Here is a 23,626-nt window from a genome sequence, read left to right as displayed (position 1 = left end):
TGTTTTTTAAAGGACCAGACTATTTTTAAAATTACCATTAGATCACTAAACCCTCAAAATTAAGCAGGGAGCTAAACATGGATTTTTAAAGAATATTTTTGAAGGGATAACCAGAGTGCTAAACGTGAATTTTTAAAGAATATTTTTTAAAGGACCATTAGAGCACTAAACGTGAATTTTTAAGGAATATTTTTTAAAGGACCATTAGAGCACTAAACGTGAATGTTTTAAGAATATTTTTAAGTTTCCTTTAGGTCACTAAAGGTGAATTTTTAAAGAATATTTTTGAAATTACCATTAGAGTACTAAACTGGAATTTTTAAAGAATATTTTTAAAATTACCATTAGAGCACTAAACCCCCAACATTAAGCAGGGAGCAACAAATAATTTTCTAATTTTATAATATGATTACAATCTCGCAAGCCATATCAAATAATTTAGCTTGGATGGGTTTTGGGTTTTCGTTCCTTGCTTGGTTGGTTTACTGTTGATATTGTAAATTCTGATGCAGTTGCTATGTTTACACAACAAATTGCTATAAAGGGGATCAACGTCAACGTCATCATCACCATCATCATCTACTACTACTACTCAGGGCATTTCATCAAATGACGAATGACAACCACAATAGCGGCAACAACAGCGACAGAGGGGCTGCAACCTCCCCACAATATTGTACTTTGCTTGTGGTGACAACCGCGACAGCAAATACCGCAGCCCGAGAAGAGAGGCTAGCCATTGTAGGGAGGCACTGTTGTGCTCTAGTAAATTACAAAAAAATGCAATATTTATACGATATGTTATAAAGCCTCTTCTGTGTTGCTATATCAGAGGGTTGGATGTTCTTTATTTCACTTACCTACCTCTCCAGTTTTTTTGTTGTCATTTCAATTTCATGGGGAATGGTTGGTTGGCGGGGTGCGCTTTTATTGAAATAAAATACAGTAGGCGCTTAATTTAGACAACCTGGACAATTTTAAAAAATATAGCAATAGGACCACATCTTAAAATGGAAATTAATTAAATAGTAATGTTAAAATTTTCAGTGAAATTTTATTTTTTATTGCGATTTGCATCAATAAAAAATGTCTATTCTCTTTCCTCCTAGGAAAATCTAAATTGTCACAAGTTCTTCAGGAAAGAAACAACCTAGATCTATATCACCAGGGCGAACAATAAAACTAATGATTTTAATTTCTTTGAATATTTGGGAACATTTTTTCATTTATTTTTGTTGTGGTAATTTGCATCTTAATTTAAGCCCATCGATTTGCAAACAGCACGCTCGTACTGTGCCTTTTGTTTCATTATTTTTTATCATCCATATGACGAGGGTATATAAATTGTATATCGACAGCAAGCCATTGTGCATCCAGTACTCTGTTCATATGTATTTATTTATTTTTTTGTTCTGTTGTATTGACACAGAATAGCTGAAAAGCGAAACTATTTCTCAGTTCTTTTTTTTCAATAACAACAAGATTCGTTTTTTTAATAATTATGCAGGGATATTTTTTTTTTGTTATTTATACTCCCATTCTTTCTACTCTCTTTTGCTGGTAACTGGATTTCATATTTATGTTATGAGGTTTATTTAGGGGTTTCCTCTAAAAAAAACCAAAAAAAATCTTTCAATTGAGATAATATTAAAATTCCACACAATAGAGTTTGTGGTGCTGTTTTTGGCAGTAAACGGATATTGGGGGATAATCTTAAAATACAAATGGGATCACAAATACAACAGATCCACATCATAAAACCCCAATAACCATGATACATAGTTCGAAAAGGAGAATAAGCAATAACAGAATAGTTTTAAGGAGTTTCATAATAATGAGTGGTATCAGAGCACTTAACGTGGATTTTTAAAGAATATTTTTTCAATGACCAGCAGACCACAAAACGTGGATTTTTAAAGAATATTTTTAAGGGACCATTAGAGCACTAAACGTAGATTTTTAAAGAATATTTTTAGAGGGTTCATCAGAGCACTAAACGTGGATTTTAAAGAATATTTTTGGAAGGACTATCATAGCAATAAACGTGGATTTTTCTAAGAATATTTTTGGAAGGACTATCAAGCAATAAACTTGGATTTTTTAAGATTATTTTTGGAAGGACGTAGATTTTTTAGGATTATTTTTGGAAGGATGTGGATTTTTTAAGATTATTTTTGGAAGGACGTAGATTTTTTTGGATTATTTTTGGAAGAACGTAGATTTTTTAAGATTATTTTTGGAAGGACGTGGATTTTTTAAGATTATTTTTGGACATGGATTTTTATGGTTATTTTTTGGAAGGAGGTGGATTTTTAAAGATTTTTTGGAAGGACGTTGATTTTTTAAGATATTTTTTGCAAGGACGTGGATTTATTAACACTTTTTGGAAGGACGTGGATTTTTTAAGACCATTTTTGGAAGGACGTGTATGTTTTAAAATTATTTTTATAAGGACTTTTTTTGGTTTATTTTTGGAAGGACGTGATTTTTTTTTTTTTTTTTTTGGAAGGACGCGGTTTTATTATTTTGTTTTTTTTATTTTATTTTTGAAAGGACTTGAACTTGTTTATTTTTGAAAGGACGTGAGTTTTTAAGATTATTTTTAAAAGGACGTGCATTTTTATACGCTCCACCATAGTATGGAGGGTATATTAAGTTTGTCATTCCGTTTGTAACACATCGAACTAATCATTTGCGACCCTATAAAGTATATATATTCTTGATCAGGATAAAATTCTAAGACGATATAGCCCTGTCCGTCTGTTGTAATCACTCTAGCGTCCGCAATAATTCAGGTAGAGTGGTGAAATTTTGCACCCGAAGGTCTTTTTCCATAGTTCGAAGATGGGCTATATCGGTCCACTCTTTGGTATAGCCCCTATATAACGGTACCTCCGGATTTGAGCTATTTTGACGTTCTTCGCCACATTTGCAGACCGAATTAGCTATAATTTGGCACTTAGGGTTCCTAGTGATCAACAAAATTATATCCCAAAGGATATGGGCATAGGTCCATGTTTTGGTATAGTCCCCATATAACGGTACCTCCCGATTTTCGGTATTTTTAGAATTTTAGCCACAATTTTTAACCGAACTATCTGCAATTTGACATTTGAGGTTCTCAGTGGTCATGAAACATCTCCACGAAACATCGTCAACATAGGTCCATGTTTTGGTATAGGCCCCATATATCGGAACCTCCCGATTTTCGGTATTTTGAAAATTTTAGCTACAATTTTTAACCGAACTAGCTGTAATTTGTCATTTGAGTTTCTCAGTAGTCATTAAATATCTCCAGCAAACATCGTCAATATAGGTCCATGTTTTGGTATAGCCCCCATATAACGGTACCTCCCGATTTTCGGTATTTTGAGAATTTTAGCCACAATTTGTAACCGAACTAGCTGTAATTTGTCATTTGAGGTTCTCAGTGGTCATGAAACATCTCCACCATACATCGTCAACATAGGTCCATGTTTTGGTATGGCCCCCTTATAACCGTACCTCCCGATTTTCGGTATTTTGAGCATTTTAGTTACAATTTTTAACCGAACCAGCTGTAATTTGCCATTTGAGGTTCTCAGTGGGCATGAAACATCTCCACCAAACATCGTCAACATAGGTCCATGTTTTGGTATAGCCCCCATATAACGGTACCTCCCAATTTTCGGTATTTTGAGAATTTTATCTACATTTTTTAACCGAAGTAGCTGTAATTTGACATTTGAAGTTCTCAGTGGTCATAAAACATCTCCAACGAAATATCGTCAACATAGGTCCATGTTTTGGTATAGCCATATAACTGTATCTCCCGATTTTCGGTATTTTGAGAATTTTAGCTGCAATTTTTAACCGAACTAGCTGTAATGATCGGTATTTTGAGAATTTTAGCTACAATTTTGCTTAAGTGCTCTACGAAAACAACAAACAAAGATATAATGCTAATTCATGATTGCTCACAGGGTCTCTTGCAAAAACTCCATCACGCCATACCGCGGAAGTTCGACTCACGGCGCATCTGTCCTTCGGGGTTTTTAATATACACACACCAAGGGCTTTCATCTCCCAAAGGAATTATCTCTGTCCCAACATTTGTGTTCACAGTGTAAGACTACTTTATGGTGGAGGTTATAAAAAGTTCGGCCCGGCCGAACTTAACGGCTTTTTACTTGTTTAACATTATTTTTTGGAAAGACGTGGATTTTTTAAGATTATTTTTAGAAGGACGTGGATTTTTTAAGATTATTTTTTCGAAGGATGTGGATTTTTTAAGATTATTTTTGGAAGACCATGGATTTTTTAAGATTGTTTTTTTGGAAGGGCGTGGATTTTTTAAGATTATTTTTGGAAGGAAGTGGATTTTTTAAGATTATTTTTTGAAGGAAGTGGATTTTTTAGGATTATTTTTGGAAGGTCTTTCAGAGCGGTGATTGTTTCATATATGTTATCCTCTAACGTCATCCATTCTTATTTATACGTACCATGAAACTTTACAAATGGGCCATGGGCTGAAATTATTTAAATAAATATATCCTCATTTCGGGCCAAACATTTTCTTATGCTTTTTTATAACAAACAATATAAAAATCGTCAGCATTTAATTTAATGCCAAAAACAATTTTCTTACAATGCCACCGCAGTTGATGATACTTTGCACGCACTAGTTTCAAAATTTTCTTTGATTTATGTATATACTTTTTTCTTGAAAATACATTCTTAATTTTCACAAACACTTTTATTTCATTCGTTTCATTCATTAACAAAGAAATCAAACAACAAAACACAATAAACGACTGACACCTCATCATAATTATAATTAGCCTAAGTTTAGGTTTTCAGTGCGTATGCGTTTTTATTATTTGATTTGGCGGATATCACACATCTATGATACGCCACAAGGGGTACACACCCTTCCCTACAATTGGGGAAAACCGACGAAAAATTTTTATTACACATACGCTACGCTATACACGTCAAATACAATCAATGACCCAATACACACATGTACATAAATATAAATCCTCAAATTCGAAACATCAGCAAAATTTTTTATTTTGTTTTTTCTTGTTCTAGATATTGTTGTTGCAGTTTTTCTTTTTTGTTCTGGTTGTTCTCATGAATTCATCAAATTCGTTATGGTATTAAGAGCATCATAAACATTTTGTTATTATTCTATTGAAAAAAGGCCTCTTATGTTTGCAGCGTGTAGCATTGGCAACGAGGGCAACCAATTTGTGTTAACAATACACCCCCTGTCTGTCACCGATTTCGTTTCGTTTCATTTGTTGTTTTTTTTTTTCATTTTAGTATATCCAATTCAGTGAATCAATTATTTTTTTATTTGCTAATCCTAGGAAATTGTATTCCGATTTAGAATTAATGTTTTCTGTTGAAATTGAAATAGAAATATTCGTGAGAAGTGTCTCCAAATGAAAATTTAAATAAAATGAATTTCACATCTTTGAATTTCCTTTCGGTTCATGTTGCTTTTCCTTTGAAATATATTGTTGAATTGTTAATTTCAGAATATTATTTGATAATCATGGGACCTGGATTAACTCAGTTATCAGATTCTAGTTCCCCTATGTCCATATTCAAAAAATTCTGCAACCTGGACTGGCGGCAGATTAACAAATGCACCGTGTCGTGAGGTGCCAATCCACATGCAGCGCAAGTGTTGGGTATCGTGCCATTAATTCGGGACCAATATGATTGAGGCGTCTGCATCGTTCTGATCTGAACTGGGCTAAAAGCACTCGTGTTTGCCTTGGCAGCTGGCGTTCTTCTGCTGCAATGGGGATGGTCTCCGAATACGGCACTGTACCTTTGTACTGCCTGCGCAACTGCATCATTATGAAAGCTACATAAGCCTGTCTGATAGGCTCGTATCATGAAGATGTCTGCTGACGTGCCTGAATGGGGATACCATCTGTGGAGGCCTTCTATTCTATAGAAACTTCCTATGGAGGCCTTCAATTCTATAGGAGCCTCCTATGGAGGCTTTCTATTCCATAGAAGCCTCCTGTGGAGAGCTTCAATTCTATAGAAGCCCCCTATGGAGGCCTTCTATTCTATAGAAGCTTACTATGGAGGCCTTCAATTCTATAGAAGACTCCTATGGAGGCCTTCTGTTCCTATGGAGGCCTTCAATTCTATAGGAGCCTCCTATGGAGGCCTTCAATTCTATAGGAGCCTCCTATGGAGGCTTTCTATTCTATAGAAGCCACCTATGGAGGCCTTCTATTCTATAGAAGCTTACTATGGAGGCCTTCAATTCTATAGAAGACTCCTATGGAGGCCTTCTGTTCCTATGGAGACCTCCTATTTTATAGAAGCCTCCTATAGAGGCCTTCTATTCTATAGAAGCCTCCTGTGGAGACCTTCAATTCTATAGAAGCCCCCTATGGAGGCCTTCTATTCTATAGAAGCTTCCTATGGAGGCCTTCAATTCTATAGGAGCCTCCTATGGAGGCTTTCTATTCCATAGAAGCCTCCTGTGGAGAGCTTCAATTCTATAGAAGCCCCCTAGGGAGGCCTTCTATTCTATAGAAGCTTACTATGGAGGTCTTCAATTCCATAGGAGACTCCTATGGAGGACTTCAATTCTATAGAAGACTCCTATGGAGGCCTTCTGTTCCTATGGAGACCTCCTATTCTATAGAAGCCTCCTATGGAATCCTTCTATTCTATAGAAGCCTCCTATGGAGGCCTTCTATTCTATAGAAGCCTCCTGTGGAGACCTTCAATTCTATAGAAGCCTCCTATGAAGGCCTTCTGGTCCTATGGAGACCTTCTATTCTATAGAAGCTTCCTGTGGGGACCTTCTATTCAATAGAAGCCACCTGTGGAGGCCTTCTGTTCTATAGAAACTTCCTATGGAGGCCTTCAATTCTATAGGAGCCTCCTATGGAGGCTTTCTATTCCATAGAAGCCTCCTGTGGAGAGCTTCAATTCTATAGAAGCCCCCTATGGAGGCCTTCTATTCTATAGAAGCTTACTATGGAGGCCTTCAATTCTATAGAAGACTCCTATGGAGGCCTTCTGTTCCTATGGAGACCTCCTATTCTATAGAAGCCTCCTATGGAATCCTTCTATTCTATAGAAGTCTCCTATGGAATCCTTCTATTCTATAGAAGCCTCCTATGGAGGCCTTCTATTCTATAGAAGCCTCCTGTGGAGGCCTTCAATTCTATAGAAGCCCCCTATGGAGGCCTTCTATGCTATAGAAGCTTCCTATGGAGGCCTTCAATTCTATAGGAGCCTCCTATGGAGGCTTTCTAGAAGCCTCCTGTGGAGAGCTTCAATTCTATAGAAGCCCCCTATGGAGGCCTTCTATTCTATAGAAGCTTACTATGGAGGTCTTCAATTCTATAGGAGACTCCTATGGAGGACTTCAATTCTATAGAAGACTCCTATGGAGGCCTTCTGTTCCTATGGAGACCTCCTATTCTATAGAAGCCTCCTATGGAATCCTTCTATTCTATAGAAGCCTATTCTATAGAAGCCTCCTGTGGAGACCTTCAATTCTATAGAAGCCTCCTATGAAGGCCTTCTGGTCCTATGGAGACCTTCTATTCTATAGAAGCCTCCTATGGAATCCTTCTATTCTATAGAAGCCTCCTATGGAGGCTTCCTATTATATAGAAGCCTTCTGTGGAGGCCTTCTATACTACGGTCCACGGAGACACCCTTTGCAGTCCTCAGGGCGACATTCTGGCAGTTTTCAAAACTCTCCCACTGCGTAGGGCTAACACTTACCACACTGGTGCCGCCGCATAGCTTACCACAGACCGGACTATTGTTTTATAATTTCTATGTCAGCATTCCAAGTACTGCCGGCCAGCGACTTGAGGACCATGTTCCTACTTCTGATCTTATCGCAAAAAGTTGTGGCTTGCTCGGACGACATGCTGTCGAACGTTACACCCAATATTTTTGGGTTGTTAGTTGTCGGATTCCCACCGTGGTGCAATGGTATTCAAGCCCGTCTTGCACGCAGAAGGTCGGGGGTTCGATTCCCCGGCCAGGCAACATCAAACTTTTTACAATGGTGGCAAAATACCACTCAGTAATGTTGGCGACATTTCCTGAGTATTTCAGCCTTGAAAAACTTCTCCACAAGTGGTGTCTTAAGACACGCCGTTCGGACTCGGCGATAAACAGTAGGTCCCATATCATTAAGAGAAGTCTCCCTTGTCCCGTATGGGATGTTGTGGAACAATGTTTTGTTTTTTGTTTGTTTAGTTCCGGGCGAGCCTCATTTCAGCCGTCCAGGCGGTGAACATGGTGGTAGTAGATAAAGTGGCGGATATTTTCACATTCCTTAGGTGGAAGTCGACGATAGTATCCGACGCCAAGATTATACAATCATCCGCATATATTACGATCTGCATGCTGTCTAGAGGGTGTGGAACTTTTGAAAAGTAGAGGATAAATAGTTCCGTAGATATCACCCAGCCTTGGGGAACTCCCAGTTCTACTCCAGGGTTCTTTGAGTTTTTATTTCTACAATTCTACAAACGTGTGGCGTCCAACGTTTCAAACACGGTTTCTCTATATCCTCAAACTGCTTGGCAGGGTAGATGGTAGCGATGGTCTTCTTTAGGTCAAGAGCCACAAAACTGTTTGGTAGCGCGGCCTTTTATGGTTCAGTCTTTGACTGATATGTGTGGATATGGCGTGTAATGCTGTTGTGGTGCTGTGCAGTTTACGTCATGCTTCTCATCATGGGGAAGAGTAGTGCCTCTAAAACTTTTGCTACTAGCGACAAGAGGGAGATCGGCCTGTGCAATTCACCTCAGCTGAGATCCTTACCTGGCTGCAGTAGCGGTATCACCCTGCCAACTTTCCAGGTTTTTGGTACAGTAGGGGTGCCTAATGCTAGATGAAATACTCGACCCCGGGTTCATCCAGTTGCTTAATAATTACACTGTGCAACAAAATTAAATTTTTTTAAATGATGGAAAAAGCCGATTAGATGATGAAAGTAGAGCAAAAAATCTGAGACACGTGTATCGGCGTTTTTAAACTTTACGTCGGAAAGTAACCAAAGCAGGCGGGGAAAGTTACGCCCATTTCTAGTCTTTTTCGAAATGTTCGAGTTAAGATATCTTGGAATCCTCGCATTTTCGGTATATAGTGTCTTTGGCAACTTTACTGAGGAGGATATGGGGAATATTTTTGTTAAAAGTTTTAACCCTCATGCGGTTCATCAAAAGGATCCTTTTGGTCCTTTTTCGAAAATCTTTCAAAAACTCCTTTAAAGTGTGATCATATCAAATTCAAATATTCTACAAAATTATTTGTTATAAAATTTTGCTATAGGTCTCAGAACACACCAAATCTGTAAATCTTGTCTAATCGCCAGGAATTTCTAAAAATGAAAAACACGTTTTAGGGTTAAAGTCGGACTTTATCTGAGATTGTTCAAAACTGTCCCACAGAACAAAAATTTAGAGAGATGACTTCAAAGACAAAAATATTCTTCATCAGATTTCACGTAGATCTTTCGAAGATATTTTCTCTCAAACACGCCAAGCACTGGCTTATCTGCTTGCGCAAGTGCCCAGGCTTCGGAACCATACATCAGCACGGGTAGTATCAGTGTTTTGTAGAGCGTTATTTTTTTTTTTTGACGTGTTGTGGCTTTGTTTTTAAAGTGCTTAAGCCAAAGTAGCATCTGTTGGCCAATACAATTGTTCTTTTTATTTCACAACTGATGTCGTTTGTTGTGTTTACCCCAGTGCCGAGGTAGACGAAGTCTTTTTCTACCTCAAAATTATAGGAACCAACTTCAACAGTTGGTCCGATCTCAATGGACGCATTGCGCGTCGACACCATCAGCTTGGTCTTCTCGCCGTTTACTGCCAGACCCACCTTAGCAGATTCTCCTTCGACCTTCACAAAGGTATCGGTTACTTCTTTTATTGGTCGTCCCATGATGTCTATATCATCAGTATAAGCAAGTAACATGTGGCTATTGGTGTAGATTGTGCCACTTCCTTTGACGTTTGCCTCTCGTATAACCTTTTCTAGCAGGATGTTGAAAAGATCACACGAAAGGTTGTCTCCTTGCCTGAAACCTCTTTTGGTACAAAACTCTTCGGAGAGATTCCTTCCTATTTTAACTGAAGATCTTGTGTCAGTTAGAGTCATTTTACAAAGCCGAATGAGCTTTGCGGGGATGCCAAATTCAGACATTGCTTGGAATACCTTTGATCGGAGGGGACTGTCGAATGCTGCTTTATAATCGACAAAAAGGTGAAATATGTCGATCTGCATCTCTTGGGTCTTCTCCAGGATTTGCGCAGGGTAAATATCTGGTCAATGGTGGACTTGCCAGGTCTAAAGCCACATTGGTATGGTCCAATTATTTCGTTGACCATGGGCTTTAGTCGTTCGCACAATATCCCTGACACTATCTTGTAGGCAATAGGGAGAAGATTTATGCCCCTATAGTTAGAGCATACAGTCTTATCTTTTTTTCTTTGGATAGGGCACAGGATGCTCAGGTTCCAATCGTCGGGTACGCGTTCTTCCGGCCAGATGGAGCTAACTAGCTGATGCATACACCTTATCAGCGTGTCGCCTCCGGTTTTAAACAGCTTGGCTGGTAGGCCATCAGCTCCTGCTGCCTTATTATTCTTCAGCCCGTTTATTGCTGTCTTTACCTCATCTTGGCCGGGTGGTATACATTCAATACCATCTTCTGGGATTGGATCTGTGGTATCTTCGTCTACTTCGCTACTATTGGATACCGACAGTTTGGAAAAATGCTCTTTCCATATCCTGAGCACGCTATCTGTATCTGTTACCAGATTACCTTGCTGGTCTCTACAGGAGGATGTGCCAGATCCAAAGCCATCAGTTTGATGTTTCACTCTTAGGTCGAATTTTCGGACTTCATTCTGTCTCCTGTACATCTCGATTTGTTCACACCAGGGATGTCAACTGTCCCGAGGTAAAAATCGCTACAGTCACGTACGCACCATAGGTCTGTAGCGATTTTTACCTTAAAACAGTTGACATTCCTGCTTAAACAGTGTTTTTTGTACGTCAAAAATCACCACAAGTAGCGTGAAAACCACCAAGTTGGCACCCCTGGTTCACACTCCAGCTTTTCCATCTCTCTCTTTTTCCTTCGGAAAAGACGTTTCTCCTCTCTCTCCTTTTCTCCCGATATCTCTCTCGTGTGCTACGCGCTGCTACTGATTGTAAAGTAGCCCTATATGCCGCATTTTTCTCTTCGGTAGCAGCAAGACACTACTGGTCATACCATGGATTTCTTGGTGGAGGTCTCTGGTATCCAAGTAATGATTTTGCGGCTGTTTGCATGGAGTGGGCAATATTTTGCCATTGCGCTGATATATTATCGGGATGAGGAGTGCTTTGATTAAGCAGTTGGGCCAGTTGAGTGGAATATGCTGTGGCTATCTGTTGTGAGTGCAGCTTACCGATGTCCAACTTCCGTGTTGTGTCTGTTCGCGCTTTGTTTGCTACGTTTAATCTGGTACGTACCTTTGCTGCAACAAGGTAGTGGTCCGAGTCTATGTTTGCACCTCGGAACGATCGTACATCCAAAACGCTTGATGCATGTCTTCCATTTATCACAACGTGATCAATTTGATTTCTTGTTCTTTGATCTGGCGACAGCCAGGTGCCCTTATAAATATCGATATGCTTAAATCTGGTACTGCTAACTACCATGTTTCTTGCAGCTGCAAAGTCTATCAGCCTCATACCATTATCAGATGTTTAACTGTGGAGACTGAATTTCCCGACTGTTGGGCCAAAGATATTCTCCTTTCCAATTTTGGCATTAAAATCGCCTAGTATAATTTTAAATTCATGGGCAGGGCAACGGTCATAAGTTTCTTCTAAGCGCTCGTAAAATATAGCTTTGGTCAGTTCGTCCCTGTCTTCAGTGGGAGCATGAGCGCAAATAAAGCTGATGTTGCAGAATTTAGCATTTAATCGAATTGTAGCGAGTCGAGACCAGATGTTTAAACCTCCCCCCACCAACTACAAATCCACAACCAAACTCATGCTTTGTGACATAACAGCTATAATACCGTGCGTCAACTTTAAGTGTTGTTGTGACGCCTTTCCCGTTCCATCGTATTTCCTGTATGGCAGTAATGTCGGCCTTATACTTTTCAAGAGCGCGAACATTCCAGGTGCAGATTCACTGATCATGGTCCTTAAAACGTTTGCGGGGTTCGTCACTTTATAGCAGGTTTGTTTTTCTTTTCTTTCGTTTTTTCATAGTAGGCTGTTTTTTCTAGGGGAGGGTTACTAACCCGACGACCAAACCCAAGTTTTTAACGTTCTTATGGGCGAACGCGCGGCACATGTTAGCTCACTAAGGGTGTTAAGGGCAGTTAAGGGCAGTTCCCCAGGTGACACCAAGGGGAGGTCAGTGCCCACTGGAGATGAAAGAGAACCAAGATAAATCCTGGGCTTTGCCATGTTAAAGCCGGTCAGGACCGTTCCTTGGTATCTTCCATCCCCTACGTCCCCTATGGATTAGAGGGTAATTTAACCAAAATCAAATCAAATTTTTAATAACATTATGTTTTCATCTTGTAAATTAGGTATTATCGTTCCTTCGCCTTCTGCTATACCTTTACTGTTTATTTTTTATGCCGCTGCTAATGAATATCTCGACCCGAAAACAATTTTTGTTTTTTTTATTCTTCACAAATACGCATTGGCCCAAAATGCTGTGACCTTAATCATAAACAATTGGCAGAAAGGTGGGCGTAGAAGTACATGCATACATACATACATATGTATATGTCAGCAAATAAAAGCTTTACTTGTTGTGTTTACATTCAAAACAACATATAATAAAGTATGAAATGAGGATACCATCCACCAACTACGAGTACATCAAAAGTACAATTGAAAATCCAATATTTGCAGAAAATTGACCATAGGGTGGGGTGAAAAAAAAACAAAATTACGTTTATGTGGGTACAAAAATGAGGTCACATATGATTAAGCAAATATAAATCGGACTGCACTGATTGATACAAGAAAAGTCTTCCTATGCCCTTCAAGGATGTTTTGGAAAAACAGTTTTTCTTATAAATGATGGTAAAGGATTTAGGTTTTAGACAAGAACATAATGTTGTTTAGTCTTTTGTGTTTTTTTTTTTTCAGATACCAAAATTCATTATGCCTGTTTCCGTTTTCTTTCTCATCGTGTTTGAAGTCTACAATTTTTTCAATTCTGAAAATTTTTGTATTATTTCCCTTTACAACACCCCAATATACCATTCACCCAAAATTAGTATGTCTTCATTATAGATTATGTATGTATGTTGCCTATTCGTTATTTAAACAATACCCAACGACACGGCCGCCTACCTTCTCCATGATTAGAAATTTCCAGTATCTTTACAAAAGCAGATTCAACAACAACAGCCAGTGAGTGAGTGTCACGCACATGAACCCACGATACATTGGTATTGTTATTTGAATGTATGAAAAAAAAAACAGATTGAGGCTTTTGTTGGATTATGCCATGCCACAGCTCTGACTGACTCAGCTCTCTTTGAAGAATGACCTTTTTCTATAACAAAAACAAAGAAACCCAAATGTTAATGTGAAACCACAAAAATGATCAACATAAGTTCAAGAATTGTTGTAAAAATAGAAATGCCAAATAATGTTCTTGTACTTCAGAGAAGCCTGCATAAAGCTTATTGGGTTCTCTATAATACCCAGAAATACCTTATATGTGAATTGGGGTAACTTTTTTCTAAACAATTTATACTCATCAACGTAATTAGGGTCCAAGGATCAGAAATTGATATCTTGAAAGTGGACGAACATTTTGTTGTGGAGGTATCCCAAAGTGTTGACCGATAAGGTCTATATTGGATCTTGATGTACATTTGGAAGAAATGTTTCAATTTGTAAAGTTCCGCCCAAGTCGTATACTCAATTCGTAATCTATTGTGCTAGTCTGTTGGTGCTGTTTATTTGTCGTATATTTTATTCAGTTATCTGATCCAGATTCAAAAATTCTGTAACCTGGATTGGTTTCGTCCATACAGAATCAAGGAAAAGGTGTGGGATTAGCTGGATAATTTATTATACCCTCAGCCTTTAGGCTAAACAGGGTATTTACACTTTGATACGACCAAAAATGTGCCTCATCGAAATAATGGTTTTAGACCCCAAGTATGTTTGTAAGATATCCGTTTTAGACAATTTTGAGTAGATCTTGCAATGTCCGTCCGTCTGTCTGTCTGGCTGGTGCGCACGAAAACTCTCGAACGGATCAATCGATTCGGTTCAAATTTTGGGTATCGAAATATTTTGTCCAGATTCGATTTAAGTTCGAAGATAGGCCATATAGGTCCACTCCTTCAGGTACCTCCCCCACAAATGTTCAAAAATTGTCGCAAAACTTGTGCGCACGATAACTCTTGTAGGGAATAACCGATTTGGTCCATACTTTGCACATCGTGTAATTTCTACCAAACTTAGATGAGGTTCCAATATGGACTCAATCGGTCCACTACTTCGGGTACCTCCCACACAAAATTTCGGAAAAGTTCAGTTTAGGACCTGGTCTCTAATCGCTTTGATTTTTGTTTACGCAAGTTGTATTCGCTGTCCTCTATACGACGCTGTAAGTTTCATTAGGGGCAAGTCCATACTTTCTGAGAATATAGCCTGAAAGTTACAAAAAAAAACCTACAACACCGTGTGTAGAGGTTGGAGCGCAAGATAACTCTCGAACGGATCTGCCGATTCGGTCCAAAATTTGGTTTTCGTAATATTTTGCCCAAACTTAGTTCAAGTTCAAAGATGGATTATATCGGTCCACTCCTTCCGGTACCTCCCCCATAAAAGTTCGAAAATGTTCGGAAAATTTGTGAGTACGATAACTCTTGAAGGAAGTAACCGATTTGGTCCATACTTTGCACATTATGAAATTTCTACCAGACTTAGATGAGGTTACAATATGGAGTCAATCGGTAAACTCCTTCGAGTACCACCCACACAAAATTTCGGAAAAGTTCAGTTTAGGACCTACTCTCGAATCGCCGCGGTTTTTGTTGCAACATCTTGTATTCACTGTCCCCTATACGAAGGTACAAGTTTCCTCAAGGGCAAGTCCATACTTTCTGAAAAAATAGCCTGAAAGTTGAAAAACAAACCCTATGACACCATATTTATGGGTGGAAGGGCAAGATAATTCTCGAACGGAAATGCCGATTACGGCCAAAATTTGGCCTTCGTAATATTGCTTCCAAACTTACTTTAAGTTCGTAGATAAGCCATATCGGTCCACTCCTTCAGGTACCTACCCCACAAAAGTTCAAAAATATTCGGAAAAATTGTGCGCACGATGGGAGTGACCGATTTGGTCCATACTTTGTTGAAGCAACTTACATTCACTACCTCAATTACGATGGTAAAAGTTGTTTCAGGGGCAAGTCCATACTTCTTGAGAAAACAGCCCGAAGGGTGTAAAAACCCCCTAAGGCACCCCCATGGTATATGTCGGTCCATTCCTTTAAGTACGTTTTCCGCAAAATTTTTGAACTTTAATCATAATCAACATTTTTGTCGGTTCAGGCGACCAAAATTTTGAAACCCCATAAATACATAAGTTTTTTGTGAAAAAAGTGTTTCAATTTGCACAGGCTGAGGGTATATCTCTGTCGGCAAAGCCGACTGATACTTTTTACTTGTTTTTATAGAAAAACTTACAATACTCGTATCCTTCTTACCTTTTTTATTCCCTTATCGCAATGCAATCATTTATGACTTTATCAGCATTACCCAAACACTTCTGTGTTCACTTACAAACTTCCTTGATGTCTAACTATTCCCGCCCTATTCCCTGAAGTTATGAACAGCAAACTAAAAAGAACATTTCCTACTTAAATCTTCTCAATTTCAAAGGAATGCAAATTCTAAGATTTCCAAAGAGCATAACGAAGAAGTGTTATTCCCTTCAAATCCTTAAACTTCGACACACACACACAAACAAACACATCTATCACTTTTAGTTATGCTTATACTTCACAGAAGCAATCAATCTAAAAGTTTTAATAATCTTCAATAATACAGTGGAACACAACTAAAAAGAAAAAAACTAACAATCCTTAAGAAGACGAATTGTAGACGGACCATTTAATATATATTAAACTCCTTTCGATATATATTAAACTCCTTCCCTCTCGGTGTCCTCTCATTCCATCCATGTTCCCCTGTATTAGTAATTTTCAAACAAAAACTTAAGAATTTCTTTGCGTGGAATTTTTTTCCGCGTCACAGCAAATGATTCATTAAAGTAGAAGACGGTAACTGGAACCAGGTTAGTAGGTCAAGATTCAATCATTTGATCACAGATTTGTACTGCTTTGGACGAATGATGATGACGTTTGATGACGAAGACTACGACGATGGCATTTGATGAAAGGAATAGAAGTGCATGAAAGTGGAATTGCTTGCATGTTTAATGAAGCTAATTCCTCCACTGCTAAAAGTCTAGTGGCAATTTTCAGTTTGCATTTCCTTGCTTTCAATTTGTATGTGATTTGTGTTTCCACCTCTATTCATCCTCTGGTTGGCCAAAAGAATTCTTTTCAATCAGTGATAAACAAACGAAATGGTTGTAGGTGATGGTGGCCACTGAACTCTTCCATTTATACATCAACCATATTCAAACCCAAAGATATGGTCAAATGTCATGCAAACTATTCATTAGTTGCCCTATGAATGAGGTTTCTTTTTGTTTTCGCTTTGACCCTTTAGGCAAATGAAGAGTAGAGACTGAATAGTCACAGCAGCAATTCAAAGAAATGTTTCAATACACATGTATCGTTCGTCCTCTTTAGTCACTACAGGATATTTTGAAAATTTTAGGAGAGTGGGAAGGACACAAATGAATAGAATCAAATATTGAAAAATGAATAAAAAAGGGATGAATGGCAACAACAACAACATGAAGGAGATTATGTCATTAACTTGTTGAAGTTTCTTTCAGAAAGAATATCGTGAAAAGAAAGATTCATTAAAAGAGATAATGAAATTCATTATTTTTTGAGAATTCTTTAAGGAAAATGATTTTTTTTATTAGGGAGGGCTTTTTTTATATATTTGTATGAATAAGATTTGTAAAGTAGAGCATTGTAGTTTATGACTTTAGGGAAATCCCAAAAATATATTTCTAAACTTCACTAACTAGCTCTGAAATTTTGAAACAATCTATTAGTATTGAATATCGATACCAACTCTCAGACCTCTAAAAAGCCTTGAAGCTTTAACAAAAACACCTTATGAAAAGCTTCTAAAAGTTTTTAACAGATTCATGGGCAATGAAAAGCTTTAAAAAATCCACGAGTTGTGAAAAATCACTCACTTCTGTAAAGCTTTTAACAGATTCATGGGCACTGAAAAGCTTTAAAAAATCCACGAGTTGTGAAAAATCACTCACTTCTGTAAAGCTTTTAACAGATTTATTGGCACTGAAAAGCTTTGAAAAATCCACGAGTTGTGAAAAAACACTCACTTCTGTAAAGCTTTTAACAGATTCATGGGCACTGAAAAGCTTTAAAAATCCACGAGTTGTGAAAAATCACTCACTTCGCTTTTAACAGATTCATGGGCACTGAAAAGCTTTCAAAAATCCATGAGTTCTGAAAAATATCTTCTGAAAAGCATTTAAAAATCCACGAGTTCTGAAAAGTCTCCTACCTCGGAAAAGCTTTTAGCATAAAATATTTAAAACGCGTTAAAAATCATTCAGATTCATGTGTGCTGAAAAGCTTTTAAAAAGCTTTAAAGCTCATTGAAAAAGTTTAAAAAAAATCCACGAGTTCTGAAAAATCACCTACTTCTGTAAAAACTCTTTAACAGGTTCATGGGTACTGGAAAGCTTTTAAAAATTCACGAGTTCTGCTAAATCATCTATTTCTGGAATAAACTTTTAACAGATAGATTCATGGGTACAGAAAAGCTTTTAAAAATCCACGTGTTCTGAAAAATCACATAATTCTGAAAAACTCTTAACAGATATATTAATGGGCACTAAAAAGCTTTTAAAATCCACTCGTTCTGAAAAATCACCTACTTCTGAAAGCTCTTAACAGATAGATTCATGTCCCGGAAGGGACAAGGGAGACTTCTCTCATATCAATGAGTGCACGCCGATTCATATTGGCTCAATGATATGGGACCTACTTTTTATCGCCGAGTCCGAACGGCGTGTCATACGACACCACTTGTAGAGAAGTTTTTCATGGCTGAAATACTCAGGAAATGTTGCCAACATTACTGAGGGGGAATTTTGCCACCGTTGAAAATTTATTGATGTTGCTTGGCCGGACGTGCTAACCATTGCACCACGGTGGCTCCTGAAAATCACCTACTTCTGAAAAATTCTTAACAGATAGATTAATGGGTACTCAAAAGCTTTTAAAAATCCACGAGTTCTGAAAAATCACATACTTCAGAAAAGCTCTTAACAGATTAATGGGTACTCAAAACCTTTTAAAAATCTACGAGTTCTGAAAAATCACATACTTCTGAAAAGCTCTTAACAGATTTATGGGTACTGGAAAGCTTTTAAAAATCCACGAGTTCTTAAAATCACCTTCTTCTGAAAAATTCTTAACAGACAGATTAATGGATATTCAAAAGCTTTTAAAAATCCACGAGTTCTGAAAAATCACATACTTCAGAAAAGCTCTTAACAGATTTATGTGTACTGAAAATCTTTTAAAAATCCACGAGTTCTGAAAAATCACATACTTCTGAAAAGCTCTTAACAGATTCATGGGTACTGGAAAGCTTTTAAAAGTTCACGAGTTCTGCAAAATCACATACTTCTGATACTGGAAAGCTTATAAAAATCCACGAGTTGTGGAAAGTGTTCAAAATCACGGAAAAGCCTTTAAACTCCACAAGTTCTGAAAAGTGATAAAAAATCACTGAAAAGCTTTGAAAAATCTACGTGTTTTGAAACGCTTTAAAAATCACCTATTTCGGAAAAGCTTTTAAATATCCACGAGTTCTGAAAAGCTTTAAAAATCACCTAATTCTGAAAACCTATTAAAAAATTCAGGGTACTGTAAAATTTTTACAAATCCACGAGTTCTGAACAGTTTAAAAAATTATTGATAAGCTTTAAAAAATTCACTGAAAAGCTTTTAAAAATGCACGAGTTTTTAAAAGTGTTAAAAGCTTTTAAAAATTCACGAGTTCTGAAAAATGTTAAGATCACAGAAAAGCTTTTAAAAATCCACTAGTTGTGGAAAGTGTTCAAAATCACGGAAAAGCCTTTAAAAATCCACAAGTTCTGAAAAGTGATAAAAATCACTGAAAAGCTTTGAAAAATCCACGAATTTTTAAAAGCTTTAAAAATCACCTATTTCTGAAAAGCTTTAAAAATAAACAAGTTCTGAAAACCTATTAAAAAATTCAGGGTACTGTAAAAATTCCACGAGTTCTGAAAAGTTTAAAAAATCATTGATAAGCTTTAAAAAGATCACTGAAAAGCTTTTAAAAATGCACGAATCCTTAAAAGTGTTAAAAGCTTTTTAAAATTCACGAGTTCTGCAAAGTGTTAAAAATTCACTGAAAAGTTTTAAAAATCCACGATATCTGAAAAGTGTTAAAGCTTTTTTAAAATTCACGAGTTCTGAAAAGTGTTAAAAATCACAAAAAAGCTTTTAAAAATCCAAGAGTTCCGGAAAGTGTTCAAAATCACGAAAAAGCTTTTAAAAATCCACAAGTTCTGAAAAGTGATAAAAATCACTAAAAAGCTTTGAAAAATCCACGAATTTTGAAAAGCTTTAAAAATCACCTAGTTCTGAAAACCTATTAAAAAATTGAACCTATGTAAAAATTTTACAAATCGACGAGTTCTGAAAAGTGTTAAAAATCACAGAAAACATTCCAAGAGTTTTGAAAAGATTTAAATTTAAAATCCGCGATTTTTGAGAAGCTGTTAAAAATCCACGATTTCTGATAAGCTTTTCAAAATCCAAGAGTGCTTTTAAATCACAGAAAAACTTTTAAAATCTACGAGTTCTAAAGAGCTTTAAAATCACATATGTAGTTCTGCGAAGTTTTTAAAAATACACCACTTCTGAAAAGCTTTAAAAATATAATAGTTCTGAAAAGTTTTCAAAATCCTCGAGTTCTTTACAAAATGCACTCGTTTTGAAAAGTGTGGAAATATCACATACAAAGTTCTGAAAATTTAAAAAAAAATACATGGCTACTAAAAAACTTTAAAAAATACATGAGTTCTGAGAAGTGTTCAAATTCGAATAGTTCTAAGAAGCTTTCAATATGGGTGTACTGGGTCCACCGTGGTGCACGCCCGCCTTGCACGCAGAAGGTCAGTGGTACGATTCCCCGGCCAGGCAACATCAAACATTTTTTAACGGTGGCAAAATACCCCTCAGTAATGTTGGCGAGATTTCCTGAGTATTTCAGCCTTGAAAAACTTCTCCACAAGTGGTGTCTTAAGACACGCCGTTCAGACTCGGCGATAAACAGTAGGTCCCATATCATTGAGCTAAATATGAATCGGGTGCACTCATTCATATGAGACAAGTCTCTCTTGTATGGGATGTTGTGGAACAATGTTTTTTTTTTTTGTGTACTGAAAATATTTTAACAAACATGGATACTGAAAAGCTTTTAACAGCTCTAGTTTGTTTTTAATTCTCTCTAGGCTTTAACAAATTCTCGATTTCGGTAAAGCTTATTAAAATACAAAACTTCAAAAAAGTTTAAAAAATTAACTATTTTGAAAAGCTTTGATAGGCCTTTATTAATCCATTTATCCCCGAAAAGCTTTAATTCGCGGCCTTTGAAAAGCTTTAAAAGTACTTTGTTAATCCACGATATCTAAAAAGATTCCTTAAGACCTCGCGATTTTTAAACCGATAAGGAACTTCTTAAAATCACGAGCTCTTATATTTTTAAGAATTCAAATGATTAGAAAAGCTTCAGAATCCACGATCTGTGAAAAGCTTTAACAAGCTTTTGAAGTATTTTATTAATCTACGATCTTTGAAAAACTTTCGACGTATTTTATTAATTCGCTGTGTCTGGAAAGCTTCTCAAGTATTTTCAATAGATCCGCGAACTCCAAAAAGCTTTGGGAATGCTTTATTAATCCAATAACTCCGAAAAACTATTTAGGTATTTTTTTTATAAATTGCAAAGATAGTGGGCAAATTTTCCATTTAAAGTTTTTCATTACTTTTCTTAAATCACGGTCTTATCAAATTTTGTACTTTTGTTCAATCTACGAGCTTGACAAGTTTTTTATTATTGCTTTTAAATTCTCAAGCTCTCAAAATCTTTCGAAGAATTTTTATTAAAACCGAAACTTTGGGAACATTTTCATTATAGTTCTTCCACTTGGGATTAGTTTCCACTTGAGAAGGAAGAGGGTCCAAGCCTTAAATATTGGAATCTCCAACTTTCAACCATTTCTAATATTTATGTACATATTTACTGACACTTGTGAATTTAAAAATGTTCATTCCTGCAACAGTTCACATACAACCTACCTAAAATATTCAACAAATTCAATAACAACAACTATTTTCGTTGAAAATAAATTACAAGTTTTCATTGAAAAAACTCCCACACAAAATGGTTGTGGTCTCATGATTTCCAGGAAATTATTTGTAAAATCGCAATATAATTATTACAACACCACCGTCAAAAGCAACAGTCATGACACGTGTGTTTAACTTTTACGATTGAATCAGAATTTTCGCTAAAAACAATCAATTAAACACATAACTGAATGGAAACGTGATATGGGTATTACTTACCACTTGGTCGGAGCTCTTTTAAATATAAACAATGATGTGATTTTTTGGAGATAATTGTGAATTCAATTGAAAAATTTTGTTGAAAATAATTAGCTTTAAATTATGAGATCAACTTTTGTTGGCAATCGATAATGAAGTTAATTTGAATGACATCAACTTCAAGTGCCCTTCAAGGGGTCATATAAAGACAGAGGACGTTTTTTTTTTTTCTAAAATAAATTATTCATGTATTCTTTAGCATTATCTAATTTCAATATCGCGAACCTTATATTACAATTTTATTAAAAAATTTGAATTAATTTATTAATAATTTCCCTCTATCTTTTCTTTCCAGGGTGGATATCCAGCACGACTGAAAAAAGTCCTTATCGTAACAGCTCCCCTGTGGTTTAAAGCACCATTCAAAATTTTGCGCCTTTTTGTACGTGAAAAATTGCGCGAGCGCGTTTTCACTGTATCAGTGCCAACGTTAAGCTTGCACGTGCCACGCAAAGCCCTACCGATACATTTAGGCGGTACACTGGAAATTGATCATAACACATGGTTGCTGCATTGTCGCAAATCGATGACGAATCGTGAAGACGAATTGCTCGCCAATATTGGTGGTTTGTCGCCGACAGCAGCTGTGGTAGTGGGCGGTACAACAGCAACAACAGCGGCCAATCAGAATAACCTAAACAATCAACACATCACAAATACCGCCGGATTGGTGGTGACAAACGGTGATTGTCAACAACGATTTCTGGCGGAACCCAACGAAAATATTACCACAACATTAAATAGTCTATCAACATCATCACCATCACCACTGACAAACGGTCATCATAACAGTACATCATCATCGTCATCATCCTCAATTGCCAATAATTTAAATAATCTAAACGCTGCTGCTGCAACAGCCACCACTGTGTTATCTAACAATAAATTAGTGGCGTTGGGTCTAACAAACGGTAGCAGCAACATTGCCAACGGTGGTGTTGATCATTTAGCAGCGGTACTATCAACAAATTCTTCATCAGCTTTACCGGTGGTAGTTAACGGCATAGCTACGGGTATCACAGCTATAAGTGGAATTGCTGGTGGTGGCGTTGGTGGTGGAGGAGGTGGTGGTCAAACAGCAACGTCAACAGTAACACCAACCGCCGTCGCCGCAAATAGTAATAGTACCGGAACAACGGGTCTCAACGATTTCTGGACAGAGAACCCACCAAGTAGTGCCTCGTCGGGTTTTAGTGATGACGACAGTCTGGCTGGCCAAGAGGGTGATCCAAAAACAATTGAACAAATTGTTCAAATGGTAAAGGCCAGAGGTCGTCAAGGTCTGGTCAAAGAGTATGCTGAAATACGTAGTCGAGCACCGGATGGAACATTTTTACATGCCAGGTATGTTATTATACAAGGAAGGCAGAGACATGTCGATTGCAATGTTCGTTTCTTATAAGAACAAGAAAAACCTATAAATATAGAGCATTTTGTAGAACTTCTCTTGGTGCTACATATGTATTATAGTACACCCTCTGTATATAGGTAGGTAGAAGACCTTCTACAGATCTTTTTTTCACGTAGAAGAAGATGACCACTCTGTAGATCTTCTATTATAGGTGTTTCATATGTATTATTGAAAATGTGTTGTTGTAGCAGAATTTAAACCTACGTAGAAGCATAAGTTTAATGCTGGGTTGGCAGCCGCTGGCCGAAACACTATGGTTTCGGGTCAATCCGGTACGAAAGAACCCACTGCCGTGGGATTGATTGACAATTTGTAGTATAGATCAACTTCTGTGTGTCTTCTTTAC

At 37.1% G+C, this 23,626-nt stretch overlaps 1 protein-coding gene across 5 annotated transcripts in view; it reads left to right on the top strand.

Moving 5' to 3' along the window:
• Window positions 1-23,626, top strand: part of Ptpmeg2 (Protein tyrosine phosphatase Meg2) — a 326,150-nt gene that overhangs the window by 274,885 nt on the left and 27,639 nt on the right. For all 5 annotated transcript variants that reach the window (XM_073974523.1, XM_073974518.1, XM_073974522.1 and 2 more), the window contains one exon: window positions 22,165-23,213. In XM_073974523.1, coding sequence (XP_073830624.1) covers window positions 22,165-23,213 — 1,049 coding nt within the window. The remainder of the gene's footprint in view (window positions 1-22,164; window positions 23,214-23,626) is intronic.

The sequence above is a fragment of the Musca autumnalis genome, unplaced genomic scaffold, assembly GCF_047663935.1.
Source record: "Musca autumnalis isolate F117 unplaced genomic scaffold, ASM4766393v1 scaffold_3, whole genome shotgun sequence".
Classification (NCBI taxonomy): Eukaryota; Metazoa; Arthropoda; class Insecta; order Diptera; family Muscidae; genus Musca; species Musca autumnalis.
This window is presented reverse-complemented; position numbering and strand designations above follow the sequence as displayed.